At 43.2% G+C, this 16,293-nt stretch overlaps 1 protein-coding gene across 1 annotated transcript in view; it reads right to left on the reverse strand.

Moving 5' to 3' along the window:
- LOC138301701 (bifunctional heparan sulfate N-deacetylase/N-sulfotransferase 3) overlaps positions 1-16,293 on the reverse strand; it is a 546,324-nt gene that overhangs the window by 133,214 nt on the left and 396,817 nt on the right. The window contains exons 7-8 of the mRNA XM_069242218.1: positions 15,567-15,749; positions 2,362-2,458 (exon numbers count right to left, since the gene is read on the reverse strand). Of these exons, the coding sequence (XP_069098319.1) occupies positions 2,362-2,458; positions 15,567-15,749 (280 nt within the window). The remainder of the gene's footprint in view (positions 1-2,361; positions 2,459-15,566; positions 15,750-16,293) is intronic.

Raw genomic sequence — 16,293 nt, forward strand, 5'->3', positions numbered from 1 at the left:
ATCTGAGGTTTTTAACCTGATGTAGAAGTTCTGCCAGGCACTGCAAGAGATATTCCAGAACCCCTATGCTAGAATATTGGTTAGCATTACTTTAACTCGACCTTTCAAAATTTAAAGAGGAACAAGGCAGGGATGTCTACTGTTCCTACTGTTGTTTAATTTATATATAGAACCTTTAGCACACACAATCAGAGGGGAACAGACGATACCCCCCTTCAGGTGCAGGTGGGTGGTTAAGGAAAGATTCCTGGTACGCCGACAATTTTATGCTTTTTACTGCTGACTTATGATGTATGATACCAGCCTTGGAGGAGCTACAGCAGAGTTTGGAAAGGTGGCTGGGTAATCTGTCAATAATGATAAGACAGAAGTCATGGGTTGGAACATGCCTAGGGTGGGAGTCCCAGTAAAGAATGAGATGAGGTACTTGGGTGTAATTATTACACAGGACATGAATAAAATTGCAGAAGCCAATTTTAAAAAGGTTATAAGAGACTCCTGTAAGTTAATGAGAAGCTGGGAATATCTACCCCTCACCATCCTAGGGAGAGTAAACATAATTCAAATGCCTAAACTGTCCAAGATCACCTTTATCTTTAACTCAATACCATTGATGTTTGAAAAAGAATGGTTGAGTAGATTTCAGGGCAAAATAAACAGCTCTATATGGGCCTTAACAGGGGTACGTATCGCCTGGAAAAAGCTAAGAAGAAAGAAAATGGAGGCCTGGCTTTGCCCTACCTCTAATATTATGCATGGGCATTCTTTTTGAAAAATGGTGAAGTGCTACTGAGTGGTTTGGGGGAGTCAGGGCTGGGGGCCATATGTACAACAATGATAAATACTATTCAGGAAGAACAACCAGGCTTTCTACATAAATTTAGGGACACCAAGTTTTTCAAGAAAGTGAGGTTCAAGCTGTTGCAAAATCTGTAGGAACCCTGGTATTGTGTTAGGATGGCTACAAAACTACCATACTATAGCAAACATGCATCCATATGGGATTCCCAGGTTCCCCGGAGTAGGTTAGTGGTAGTTTGGCCATACCTTTGAGGGAGGCGGGATTTCTGGAATGGGGCCAACTTTGTCACAGTGGATGCTTGTTGTCATGGGAGGACTTCAACTTTGAGATTGGTGGAAAACTCTATTAATTTAAATACCTCCCAATGAAGAGCTGGATGCAGAGTGTGAATGAGGAGCTGTGAGGGGGGGGGATCAAATGAGTTGGGCGAGCATTGTATTAGAAAGCCCCAATGAAGAAGGAAGTCATGAAATGGTACTGGTTGATGATGGACATCACTAACGGAGATTGCACACTCCCAGAAGAAATATGGGGAAAGTGCTTGCCTGCGATGCAGAAAAGAGATCTGTGCAGGTATCTATTACTCTTCTGTGTGCCACAGTTAAACATGCTTGTCTAAGGAGAAACCACTTGTTTTCCATCCATGAGGCTTTTTGGACCCCGGAGAAATTGTCAAAATTGATGCCTGGCAATATGGTTAGCTGTAAGAAACGCGGGATTGACTGTGCTAATGATATACATATGTTCTTGGAGTGCCCCAAGATCAGCAAATTCTAGGAGGACGTTTGCATGGCGGTAAGTGAGATTCTTTCTATAAACTTCCAGGTAAGCCCTTCTCTTGTTATTTTTGGAAGTCTACAAGATCAAGTTAAGTTGAATTGAGACTGCGCTAAGCTACTCTTTTATAGGATGTTACTTGCCTGGAGGGAGATATGCAGAAGATGGATCAGCTCCTCACCCCTGTGTTTCTTGAGTGGATGTTAAAGATGTAGAAAATAGAAGATATAAGTTTGGCTCCCACTAATTAACTGGCTAAGAATGGGAAATCTTTGAGCATCTGGGTGAAGAATGTCCTATGATTACACCAGTCAATGACCCTATTTATGCTCTGACATCGGGCTGTAAGGTCTGGATGCATAAGTGACTCAGGCCACTTCACACAGGTGCCTCTTCAGAGATATTAGATACGAGATCTAAGACAAGGATAACCCCAGCCCCAAAGAACATCTTGAGGAGCCCATCCTATTTCTGGTTATGAAGGTGAATGAGGACAATAAAAAAAAATAAAAAAAATGCTTTTCTATGCAGCTCCCTTCAACAGGGAGTAAAAAACACAATGAGACTGATCCAATGTTACATTCACAACTTTTATGCAAAACCTTTTCAATAAAACACATCCAACCACCAACCCACTCCCTTCACTCGCTTTCTATCTTTCGCAAACAGCCACTCACAACACACTCACTTGCTTACTCATTCATTAATTCACTCGCTCCTTTGATATCTAGCTCACTCACTCTCTCACTTTCTCATTGACACACTCACTCTCACTCACTCACCTGTTTTTTGGGGACCGACAACCAGGAATTTTGGTAGGCGATCACAGGTTTTTTCCTTAGACCAGATATCTCTGTGTCGCTTGTCGTCGCAGGGGTTCTGCAGTAATTGAGGATAAAGAAAAAGTAAAAAAAATTTTTTTTTTTATATGTATCACATCTACGAACCATGTTGAGTGTGAAAGTGTAGGAGAGTGGTGTTAATGAAACATTTTTGATTTTCGAAAACCACCTTATTTATAAACTAACTTATTAAAGGCTTGTGACTCATTGGGTGGCTTCCTATTGGATGAGGGTACTTCAGCCTCAAGCTTATCTTTTTGTGTGGTTTGTTCTACTTCATGTTCTTCCAATCATGTTTAAGGGTTTATTTTCAATCCTTCAGCGCAGCTCTAACGAAACAGCACAAACACTTTGAAAATAAGAATGTGCACATTTTGTTCTTGCTACGGTCTTCCATTGGGATGCAAGTGTGACATTGTAAAGTGCTTAGTGAGTTCATGCAAATAATTATTCCATGAATATTGCTACACGCCACTCTTGCCACAAATACATTCATCAAACCAGCAAAAAGACAGCTTTCTCCTTTATGCATGAGCTCGAGTCTCGCGCACCCCAAGACTTGCAATAAAACAATGGTCAAACAGCTACATGGTAAGAAGTAACTGCTCGCCGTTCTCTTGATAAGTATGCAACTACATTTGTGGTATTTCTGAGGCAGTGTTCTCAGCACCATCTTTCTTTCTTTGTCTGTTTTGCGCGATCACATGCAAGGCCCCAGTGAAGAGGGTTCACTCGTGCGAAGAAGGCTGCTGCTTTTCCAAGCTATTTTTTGTGCTGTTTTTCTTTTTCTTTTTTTTCCTACACACTAATAATAGATCCTCGTCGTTGTATTTCCATTGAAAATGATACACGTAGCACCACAGCGAAGTGATCCATTGTTTTACCAATCTTACTGATTCTTTAAAATCACATTGAAAGTGCATTGTATTAGTTGTGCAGTGGGACATGACCTGTGACCCTTCAATGACATGGCAATGTAACAATAAAAGTGGGAAGACATTTTCAAGGCACAATTAAACGCCAAATTACTCATCAGAGGTGCATAAAGTTATCTTATTGCTATATTTGAAAATAGTTTAGGCAGGAGCTATCTGGTCAAGGCCATGCCAACTTCACATCTGGCTGTTTTGAGCAACATTAATAAGTAATACATATACATATTGGAGTGAAATTAGCTTATTGACTGTGTGGGAATATCTTGCTTGGTACGGCGGACAAGAGAGGGGACTGGGGATAAGAAATGGTGTTTTTTTTTAGGTATTCCCTACGGCGAGCTTTAGATGTTTGGTGAGAGTTTAAGCCATCTCTCAGTCTCTCCCTTTCCCTCTCTCTCTCGCCCTCCTTCTCCCTTTTCCTCTCTCTCGCGCTCTCTCTCTCTCTCACACACACACACACACAAACAAAAACAAACAGACATAAAGATACAGAAAGTGGCCTTTTTGTCTGCCTCTCCCTGACACCTGCTATTGTACGTATTCAGTCATTACCTAACAGGCTTGTCCACTTGTAATGGTATCTGCCCACAACATTTCACGGATGTTCATACCCTAAATAAGTAGTCCAAACACGCTTTCAATCATTCTTTTTGAATTGTAATTGTTTTAATTTATCATTGTTTTTCTTGTTTTTATGGTGGGGGACCCACCCTGCATTCTTTGCTCCTCATTACCCTGCTGTGCCGCTCTTTATTTTTCATAGACCTGGTGGGTTCATGACATTTCTGGTGGGCTGCTGTTCATCACTAATAGTAGGCGGTGGGTCTGTGACATGAAATGCTGCTTTTCCCTTCTGCTGCTGGTTTGCTCCTGGCGGGTTTGTGTGGTTGCTGCCCCTCAATTTCCCACTGGACCGTTGTTCACCACTGACAGTGCCCTATGGGACGGTAAAGAACCTCATGCTTCTTCTCCATTTTCCTCCAGGTCCTCCCTTCACCACTTACAGTGCAGACCAGGCCTGTTAAACTTCCCTGACTCCCCTCCGAGTCTCCCACCGGGCCTCTCTTCACCATTGACGGAGACTGATGGGTCTGAGAAGTTTCCATCTTGTTTCTTTTGCAAAAGTGGGAACCCTGCTTCATCTTCCAAAATTAAAAAAATAAATGTTTAAGAGGAGGCATTGGTCCACAGGACCATTTCGCTTAAACAAACCAAAACTTTAAAAAGCAGCCCATTTCATTTAAGGAAAATGGGCAGCCTTTTTTATTAACAATGTTGCTTTCTTTAGCAGCAATCACAGACAGAGGAGTCTTCTAGCCCCAGCAGGCCACCTTGATATATGATATGATGCGATAAATGCTTGTAAAGTGTGTGTGATTGCCAAGAGGCGTAGTGGCGCTGCCAATGTTCTGGACAGATTGTCAGATGAACAGCCCTTACTAATTTACAAACTGCTAGGTTTTTGAAGACTTTCTGAAGAGAAGGATATTGGTCATGGATTTCACATTTAGAGGTAGTCTGTTTCATAAGTTTGTGGTACAGACAACAAAACTTCTGCCGCCCCAAGAGGAAAACTTGAACTTGGAGACATCTTTGGCAGAGGTGGAATGGAGCATTCCGGTAGGGTTGTACCATTTAAAGCTATGTTTGAAAAAGGTCAGTCCTGTATCATGAAGTTGCCCCTCATACAGTTACCTACTTCCAACACACTGTTAAGGAATCTTATAGCTGTATTGTTACTGGAAAGCAAAACAACAATTTGTGTGTTATAGGCATATGACACAAAGGAAAAGTTGAAGGCTTTGATCAAGGTTACCAGTGGTGTACCATATATATTAAAAAGCTTCAGGCTCATAGAACGCCCCTGAAGGACCCCGCAATGAAGGTAAAGGGTTTAGAGACAAACTCATTAATGACAACAAATTCTTCCCATCCTGAGAGGAAGGATCTTTAAAAAAACTGAGGAAGATCCTTTGATCCCATTGTTATGGAGACGGTCGAGTAGCAGATCGTGGTCTACCATGTTGAATGCAGCTGACAGGTCAAGTAAAATGAGGGCTACTTTGCCTCCCTTATCTAGTGTTGGCCTAATATTCTATGAGGCCACAATCCAAGCTGTTTCTGTACTGTGGACACTCCTGAATCCAAACTGAATTGAGTAAAGAAGGTGATTGTTAGTGACATAGAGGCTGATTCCTAGTTCATAGCTTTCCCCACAATTTTGACAGGCGTCAGCAGATGAGATATTGGATGGTAGGTACCTGTTTCCTGGGGATTGAGATTAGGGGCTTCATTTACAAGAAACAGGTGTTTTGTGATTGATGCACCAGCTTTCTTGTGCTGCCCTGCACCCCCCCCTAACAACATCAGGGGAGCTTTGTATTTACAATACAGTGCTCCATGGTGCACAGTGTTCACAGCTGCATCAGAAATTCTGATGTAGTTGTGGCGTTAAACTGTAGCATTCCAGGACTAGTGTCAAAATTTTGACGCTAGTCCACCAGTGCTCGGGGGGGCAATGAAAACAGCACAGCATCACTTTAATGCCTTTCCCTGAGCAGGCATTAAAAATGATGCTGTGACAGCACATAATGTCGCGTTTAAATCTTGTAGATTTCACTATGCCATTTCTGCAGCCCTCTTTGCGGGGAACACCTGCCTTGCATACATTATAGCTGGCGCAGGTATAATATGGTGCAAGGCAATCCAAACTGGCACAATGGTACTATTGCACCAACTTGTACATTCAGAGCTGTACGGGGGACTGTTTGCACTACTGTAGCATAAATAAAACAATGCTACGTGGCTCAAGGGGCTTGTAAAAGAGCCCCTAGGTTTTCTTTTTTAATTAGTGGAAGCACAGAGGCAATTTTTCACTGGTGAGGGAACTACCATGAGCTAAACATCTCCTAAAAAATTCTGGCTAGTTGAGTCACTATGATCTCTGGTGCTAATTGCTAGGATTATTTGGGGGTAGGTGTAAATTCACCATCCCTGTGCTGGCCTCCTGTGAGACATAATTTGCGATCTATCTCAATAATATTCATGTATTTGGTTGGATTGCGACCCACTGCAATTTGGATTTTTAAGAACTGACCTACAAGTACATATGTTAGTTCTTAAAATTGTTTACCCATTGCAAGAAGGCTGGTTGGAATTTCTGAACAGTATTTTGCAACCAGATATTCATACCCTTAATTCCTTACTGGATTAAAGCTGTGTCCCTACTCAACTCCCATGGATGTACATCTTAGTCAAAAGGTTACGCCTCATGTCCTGCAACCACCTGAGCTTCAAAAACATTGATCACTGGATTGAAATCTTAAATTAACTATACCATTAAACCATTCTGACAAGTCTTCCATTCCCAGTTGCCTTAATGTACTACTGTTCAGTACGGCTCTACCAGTCTTGTGGCTTTCAGGGCTGTAACAAAACAATAACTATCACCACTTTCTCCCCCTTCGAGGCATACCACTCTAAGGTATGATGGTCAACTTTCCATTGTTACTTTAAAGGACACATTGAGTGTGAAAACATGTTGCATAGGCAACGGAAGATGTTTGTTGGTGGTGGGGGACTATTAGTCACATAGTGCAGTTTTAGGGTTAAATTCCCAGTCCCTCTCTTTTAGAATGGGCCATCTTAAAAGATATAACTCACCTGGAGAATGACCTTGTTGAGTGTGACTACTATTCATACTGCATTTGAGTTCCAATCCCTTTACCACCTCTTAGAATAAGCATTGACTGCTTCCTATTGCAATGTTTGAAAGACATGTTTGGAAAAAAGAACAATTCTGGTATTCAAAAGAAATGTTATTAAAGAAGCCTTCAATCACCAATGTTAAATATTGGGATCCCTCAAGTACATTGCTCAGTAACCACCTATTGCCACAGGACCTGGTCCAGTGGGTATGTTTTTAGCCATTGAACTAACACACATGACATCTAATTTCAACTTTGCCACTTCATCAGGATATGCTGGAAATGAAAACAATTCTAAAGCTGGGTGTGGCTCACAACACAAAATGGTTGCCGCTGGACTATTCTCTTTTCACTTTCAAGCTCCAAGACAACCCAGTCAAGGGCTATTTCAGAGTTAAAGAGAATGCTGGAAGAGTTGTAAAAACACATGGTAATTGTTTGTGAAAGCATACAATAATAGCATATGCAAACATTTCCCTTGGAAGGGCCCTTTAGCCCACATTGTGACCTAGTGGACTACTTAGAAACATGGAATCAAGAGGCAAGGGTTCTATCCAAAGCTTCCCAATAGGCCAAATTGTGTGTTCTTTGGCAAGTTATTCTTCCATTCTTTTTTTGCCAAAATTAGGAGTGTTTAGAATCAATGGAAAAACTGTCAGTAAGCATGCATTTAAAATTGGATATTATGTGTGGGAGTAGAGAAGTGCCCAGTCTCATGGTGTATTTATCAAGATACAATTTGGTGGTAAATGATAGTCTTCTGCATACAGTGTGATGCAGTCTTGACTCTATTATGTGAGGAACGTTTTTGATCCTGGGGAAATCATACTCTCTCTGTGCCTCTGTTCACTGATCTGGCAATATGTGAGTGCTTTGAAAATGAGTTAATGAAAGAAATAAACACCAAGGGGCATATTTATGAGAAAGTCACACTTTTATTGCTGCCTTGCTGTTGTCCTGCTGCCTTACTGCTTTCTGGCTGTGGTGAAGAAGTGCTCTCCAAGGGCTTGGATCGAGCTTGACTCCTGTTCCCTGAAGTCTAAGGACCAAAAAGACTTCAACTCTACAAGAAGGACTCCTTGTGCGGTAAAATTCAATGCACAGCCTGCCAGAAACGATGCACAGCCTGCACCGCGGTGAAAATTTCACTGCACGCTGACCCGGAACGACACAGCCTGACTTCTCAATGAGAAGATCGATGCAGCACAAGTGTAGCGACCAGAAACTCAACGTACGGCCCACTGGATCGATGCACAGCTGACCCAGAACAACGCAGCCCAACTTCAAGAGAGGAATCGATGCAGCGCCTGCTGTGCGGTACAAAATTCAACGCAATGCCCACTGGATCGATGCAGCTCCTGTGACTTTGTCCTGCCTGCGCAGGAAATCCACGAATCGTCCCTGGGGCATCTGAAAACCCTGCAACACGAAGATGATCCACGACCGAGAGCCAGAAATTTACGCACAGCCATCCGTGCGTGAAAACTAAACAACGCATTGCTGTGTGCGGCCCAAGAAATTGACGCACACCCCTTTGTTTCCACGCTTCTCCTCCCTGTTACGGTTCTGTGCAGAGATTTTTCACGCGATCCAGGTCATTTGTGCTTGAAAGAGACTTTGTTTGCTTTCAAAAGACTTAAGACACTTTATATCATTTTTTAATGATATCTCAACATATACTTATTGCATTTTAATCGTTTTGACCTGCATTTATCCATATAAATATTATATATTTTTCTAAACACTATGTGGTGTATTTTTGTGGTGCTATATGGTGTTATTGTATGATTTATTGCACAAATACTTTACACATTGCCTTCTAAGTTAAGCCTGACTGCTCAGTGCCAAGCTACCAGAGGGTGGGCACAGGATAATTTGGATTGTGTGTCACTTACCCTGACTAGAGTGAGGGTCCTTGCTTGGACAAGGGTTAACCTGACTGCCAACCAAAGACCCCATTTCTAACACTTTCTATAGCCAGGGCTGGCTTTAACGCGGGCTGGTACCTGGTGCCACAATCTTTTTTGGCACCCCCTTGCCTCCTCCTCAGATTACCTCAGTTCACCAGGTAAAAGTGTCCCTCATCTCTCCATAGCCACTCTCTCACATACATTTCATTTCTTTTAAAGCACTGGTAAAGACTAACTTTACTACTCCACTCAACTATCCACATAAAATACAGATCTGTTCTTTGCAGCAGGCATAGTAACCCTCTGCACTACTTTATGACGAGTCAAAACTGCCACTAGAGAAAACTCTGATCTCTCTCTACTGCAGGAACATTGATCGCAAGGCATTATTGTTGCCTGAAAGCTGAACACATGTCTGGAGCACGTGATTTCAAATTGTAAGGTATTGCTCAACGCCGCTACCTCCCCACCACCCGCAAGCTTAGGGCCCCCCTTTCCAGGTCAGCACCCAGTGCAGCCGCACCAGTTGCCTAATCCTAAAGCCGGCCCTGAGTATAGCTGAATGTGCTACTGACAGTGCAATATGCAGGACCCTCCTTTACTGCTCTTCTCCACTCCAGTCACAGTTAGAGTGACCACCTGGCATTGAGGAAAATTCTGGTCAGGACTGTAAAAAATTCAGGACAAAGGGTCAAAGTTCAGGACAAAAATTCAAGAACAAAGTCAGTTTTACAGACACACCCAAGAGAGGCTATACCCCATCACGTTATCAGTGCATTTATTTACTCTTTTTAAAGTAGCACTATTTATTCACTGAGGTGTATTTGTGATTGCCTCCTGGTATGCTACATTCAGGTGTCACATCACATCCTTCTTCAGTGGTAAATTAATGCCCTTGAGCACTGTGTCAAGGCCATCCCCCGTACCCAAATCTACCCAATCTTTCTTAAAGAGAAAGTAACAACACCATTTTAATTATGTTTCTGAACATTTTAAACATCTTGCAAACAGTTTGGGAAATATTAAGGTAATTAACCTTATGCTAGTTTAAACAAGTTGAACAAAAACATCTGGCTCACCCCAACCGCCCATGGATTTTCAACCTAAAAAAAGTTAATGAGGAAGGGCAGATGGTGTGGGCGACAGTCTCACACCTAATGTCAGTTTGTGAAGTACACAGAACTTATCTGTAGTCTCACAGCACTAGAGTTTGTCTGAGACTCTATATTTATCTCAGAACTGGGAGCCCGGACTACAAATCAAAGATAATAAAAGAGGAAGATGAAATCGAGATCAATTGGGAAGCTGTTGCTAAGAACCGAAGAAATAAGGAAGAGAAGAACAAGGTGGGACATTTCCTAAAATCAGACAAGATGAGTCCACCAAGACTATCGGAAGGTATTGGGTACCTGGGGAGTTTTGTCAGCAGACAGGAGAGAAACAGAGGAGGCACTGTCAAGTGGTTGAACAAGCAGCACCCACCCACTTTGGCAAACTCTTCTGGTGCAATGTTCTGCTGTTTGTGCTTGTGAAGGGTGAGCAGGGGCCAGACCCCTGCCCGCTTTGCCCATGCCTTCAAATGGTTTCGAAATTGAGAAAAAGCCAAACTAGTGATCTGGGTTATCCCTAAGTAAGAAGAACACATAGAATCTTCAAAATATTTGGGATGTAAATTGCAAACAGAATGTAAAAAAAATTACATGTAATTAGTGTTTCTTTAACATATGGCATTGTTTTCCCCTTTCTATACAATTAGACCTCAGATTGAACTGGAAACCAGTTACCTTTCGATACCTAATGATTAATATCTATCATTATCCCACTAATTTGCAGAATGGAAATCTCGGTAGAGTGTAATGGTCCCTCTGAGCCCAGTTTGCTTTTTAGTCTTCTCTTCTGCTTTCTGTAGTGGGCCACATGGCACTAGTGAAGATAGTGTGCTACCTCGATGATAGTATTATTTTGCAAACCTTCCCCTGCTTGTCCTTCTTTCCTTCTTCAGACATGCCAAACATATGTTTTGGTCACTGAAGCGCCATCGGGTAGCTCTTTCCACTCTAAAGCTACCCGTGACTGCTGGTGGATTAGGCCTTCTGGCTATTATTCAGCTGCACAGGTCCAATGGGTGGCTCACTGCTTTCTGGCCGCTCCCCCTACATGAGATGGGGTTTATCCGTGAAGACTTTTAAGGAGGGCTTACTGCACTGCTTATTGTTTCCTACTGACAATTCTACGGATCACCATTTAGGGTTATCATGCGCAGCTTTCTACTGCCTTGCTTGAACCTGTAAACTCACTGACGCAAAGAAACACTCTGCTCCTGCACTACCTCTGCTAAGCCTTCCCACTCGCACAGGACGGCTGAGCTCAGAGCAACTCCATCAATGGCATGCTGCAGGTGTCTTAAAATTGGGGGATTTGTTTCTGGAAGGCTAGCTACTAAATTTCCAAACCCTTGTGGCAAACTACCATCTCCACCCTGGTCTATTCCTTACTTATAACCACCTTAAACAATCATTAAATGCCCTATTTCATGTCTGCCACTTAGCACTAATCCTACACGAGGTGTGCCAGAAGCTCTACACCATAGGGACTGGTGGCAAACTGATAGAATGGGTGTACAGACCTATCCTGCAACATGGAAACCACTCCAGGTCTTCTCGTCATACTACCTGAATACCCTGGCCAAACCTCTGCAAGATACAGGCTGGACTAATATACTGGACTTTCCCCACAAAGTATCCCATGGTTGTCACTTTAAGTACATTCATAGAGCTTCCTTGGGAATCTATTCTGCCTGTTGCTTGCCATTGGCTTTGTGGTTTGTAACTCACATGTTGTTGCTTTCAATTTGCTGGCTTTATTTGTTTTAGGCTATGCAGCTTGAGTTTGTCCCTTACCTTGCCCAAACCTTATTTACAGTATCCTATAAATCTTGTTCTTATCTCTTCACATTTGCTGTGCATTCAAAGAACAAGGTCAAACGTCAGCCTCTGTCTTCGGTGGGAACTTAGTGTTTACTTTTCTTTCTCTGAATTCAAAGTGAGAGGATTTATGTGACAATCTTGCTGGATCCTGGGATTAGGAAAGAGATTTTTCTGTCACATGACAACATTTGAATAAACTTCAGAATATATCAGAATTAGGAGTGCAAATGAAGCACATCTTTGTTAATTCTGAAATGTGCTTGAAACAAATACCTTTACATGATTAAAACAAATCATTGCATTATGTGATGCAATGTCCACACATCATCGTCAGTGCACAGTATAGTTTTATTTGAAAAACGGTATGTCTGTGCAATGTATTGTCAATCAAAAACGTGTTGTCTGTAATAGCAGTGTGTTACCACACCATGCACACTCCACTCTGTTCTGCACCACTCCACACCACTGCACCCTACTCTGCATCACTCCACATTACACCAGTCCATACCACTGCACTGTGGGACACTGCACTCTTCTCCAATCCACTCTATGCCACTACACTCTATGCTGTTTCACACTGTGCCCCTCTACTCTACTCTGTACCACTCTACTCTAAGCCAATGCACTTCACACCTCTCTACACCTCTGTGCTCTGTGCCTCTGCACGCTATACCACTCCAGTCTAGGCAACACCTATCTAGTCTGCACAACTCCACTCTATACCACTCTTCAACACTGCTCTGTATGCCACTGCACTCTACATCAATACACTGTACGTCACTCTAATCTACTCCATGCCATGGCACTCTACACCACTTTACTCTATGCTATTGCACTCAATGCCACTCTATGCAACTCCACTCTACCCTGGACCTCTCCACTCTACGCCACTTTACTGTGAAACAATAAACTTTACGGCACTGCACTCTGAGCCACTGCATTCTATGCCACTGTAGTCTACCCTACACCTCTCCACTCTATGCCACTGCACTCTACACCACTCTTCCCCACTGCACTCAAAACCACCACACTCTACGCCAATGCACTCTAAACAACTGCACTATACGCCACTGCACTCTGACTACTGCATTCTGCACTAATACACTCTATTCCACTGCACTCTATACCACTCTACTCTGCATAACTCCACTCTACATCACTGCACTTTACAGCACTGTACTCTGCACCATTCTACACTACTCCACTCTGCACCACTCTACACTAGTGCACTCTATGCCACTCGAGTCTACTCTGCACTCTATGCCACTGCACCACTCTACACTACTGCACTCTCTGCCACTCTATTGTATGCCACTGTACTCCACTGCAATCTATGCCACTCTACTCTGCCCCCTGCCACTCCATGCCACTGCACTCTACACCAATGCACTGTAAACAACTGCACTGTACGTCACTGCCCTTTATTCTGCACCATTGTACTCTATGCCACTGCTTTCTGCCCTACTCTACACCACTGCACTGACACTCTACTATGCCACATTGCCCTCTATGTCGCAACTGTACTCTACACCACTCTACTCTGTACTACTGCATTCTATGGCACTGCACTCTACAACACTATACTCAACACTGCACCACTCTACACTGCTCCACTCAGCAACACTGCATTCTATGCCACTGCACTCTACCCTACACCTCTCTACTATATGCCACTGCACTCTACTCTGACACATTGTTTTCTATGTCACTGCACTCTACACCACTGTGCCCCACTGCACTCTAAACCAATCCACTCTACTTCAATGCACTCTAGACCAATGCACTCTAAACAACTGCACTATACACTACTGCACTCTACTCTGCAACACTGTGCTGGCCACCACTATACTCTACACCACTCTACTCTGTACTACTGCATTCTGCACCAACACACTCTATTCCACTGCACTCTATACCACTCTACTCTGCATAACTCTATTCTACATCACTGCACTTTACAGCCCTCTGCACCATGCTACACTACTCCATTCTGCACCACTCTATGCTACCACACTCTATGCCACTTAAGTCTACTCTGCACTCTATGCCACTGCACCACTCTGCACTACTGCACTCTCTACCACTCTATTGTATGCCAGTCCACTCCACTGCACTCTATGCCACTCTACTTTGCCCAATGGCACTCTGCGCCAGTGGAATCTAAACTGCACTGTACACCACTGCCCTCTACTCTGCACCACTGTATTCCGCGCCACTGCTCTCTGTGCCACGCTACACCACTGCACTGACACTCTAATCTGCAACATTGCACTCTCCGCCACTCTACTCTGTACTACTGCATTCTGCCCCACTGCACTCTATGCCACTGCACTCTGCATCACTCCACTCAAAGCCACTGCACTCTACAGCACTATACTCTACTCTGCACCGCTATAAACATTTCCACTCTGCACCACTCTACGCCACTGCACTCTATGCCACACTAGTCTACTCTGCACTCTAGGCCACTGCACCACTCTGCACTACTGCACTCTCTGCAACTCTAGTGTATGTCACTCTACTCCACAGCACTGTATGCCACTCTTCTCTGCCCCATGCGAATGCTCTCCATACCACTGCACTCTACGCCAATGCTCTGTAAACAACTGCACTGTACCCCACTGCACTCTACTCTACACCAGTGTGCTCTACGTCACTGCTCCTATGCCACTCTACTCCACTCTACACCACTATGCCACTAACTTTTAGCCATGCTGAACAGCAGCCACTCTGGTGTATGACATGGCTAAAACACATTGCCAAAGCCAATAACTCTTGTGTAGACGTGACCTATTGGCTTTGCCAATGTTTGTTAGTACTATGAGGTACCGAGGCCCCTGAAAGAACTGTTAATGTGTAAGTCCTATTTTAAACATGCATTACACACATCATAATATAGGCTGCTACAAAATGCGTCAATACATTTCCGTTAAATAAAAAAAGTCCTTCTAAAATACAGATGTGAATAACATACAGTTTATACCTAGTAGTAACATTCTAATAACAACAGTCCAATACAACCACACACTCCACAGCTCACCTTGGAGCACCATTACAGTACCTCTCTAAAAGAAAATATCTTTGTCATCAGAAATCTTCAAGTGACTCCTTAGATTGAAGCCAATGCAGGTATCCAAGCCCCTTTACATTTGCAGATTTACAAGTTGCGCACATTTGCATTTCTTCAGGGAAGGAGACACCCTGGAAAGAAGGACTTTTTTTTATCTGTCTGCCACTCCCTCCTTCAGAGCACAGGAGAGAGACTCCATGCCTTTAAATCCAGCTGGGGAAACTGATCTGGCCTCATTACATTTTGTCCTTTAGGTTAAAGGCTAAAATTAGAACAAATGCTGTCTGTTAAGCCTTTCATCAGGGAGAACAGACTACAGGGCGAAATTACGGCAATCTATGAAAATTAGGGACGGGTGGTCACCCTAGTCACAGTCACGACTACTACAGTTCAGAAAGGGCTGAAAGAATGAGAGTTGCTTATCCTTTGCGAAGATTTAAAGTTACGGGGAATCAAAAAGCAGGAGAATGGGTGTCCTATAGTGCCTCTGTGCGAGAAGCAGTACAAGAGCCACAATTGCAGGACAAACCTTCAAAATGCAGGACACTTGGATACCAAGCTCGAGGCACTGCCACAACCATTTTCAATGCCTTTACCTGCCACACTGGGTCCTTCTGCTCGGGGAAGAGGTCGAAGTACTTGTGCGCCAGCTGCACTGGCGGTAGGGTGTGCAGCTTCAGGTTGGTCCAGCGCTGGACGAAGTTGGCCAAGTTGACAAATGTGTACAGTCCCAGGCGGTCATTTCCATAGTTGGATAAATGGGTCATGAAGATGCTGATCTGAAAAGGCAAAGGAAAAAAAATGAAATGTAACTTGTAAATTTAAAATTCCCACTATGGACCACCAGGTGGCAGTGTTGACACATTTCAAATACCACTTTATTACCTTCCCTGAATGGTAAACCACTTTAAAGCAGAATGAAACAGGAAACATGAAGGAAAGAGCAGAGTCAAACAGTTATGGTAGAAAGAGAATGGCAATGAAAGAGTGAAAGGGAGATAGAGAGAGGCTGAGGTAGACAGGCAGAGAAAGATGAGTTAACCTCATATACGGAATCTCTTGCTAGAATAGACGTACAGTAAGTTTTGCATGGCTACCAATGCATTTATTATTTATCCATATTATACAGGTCAATTATCTCACTATGAAACAAATAATGCCGACATGGGCAGCGGCGCATTAGGAAATCACAAGAGCTCACAAATGAGGGTAAGTCTTAAATTCACAATGCTATTAATAACATTACAGAGTCAGTATGAACTAAAAAAGAGCTGAAGATATTTTATCTTTCATCCGAATCTCTTATCTCTAAGCACTCTGCTC

This window comes from Pleurodeles waltl, chromosome 1_2, assembly GCF_031143425.1.
Source record: "Pleurodeles waltl isolate 20211129_DDA chromosome 1_2, aPleWal1.hap1.20221129, whole genome shotgun sequence".
In the NCBI taxonomy this organism is placed as follows: domain Eukaryota; kingdom Metazoa; phylum Chordata; class Amphibia; order Caudata; family Salamandridae; genus Pleurodeles; species Pleurodeles waltl.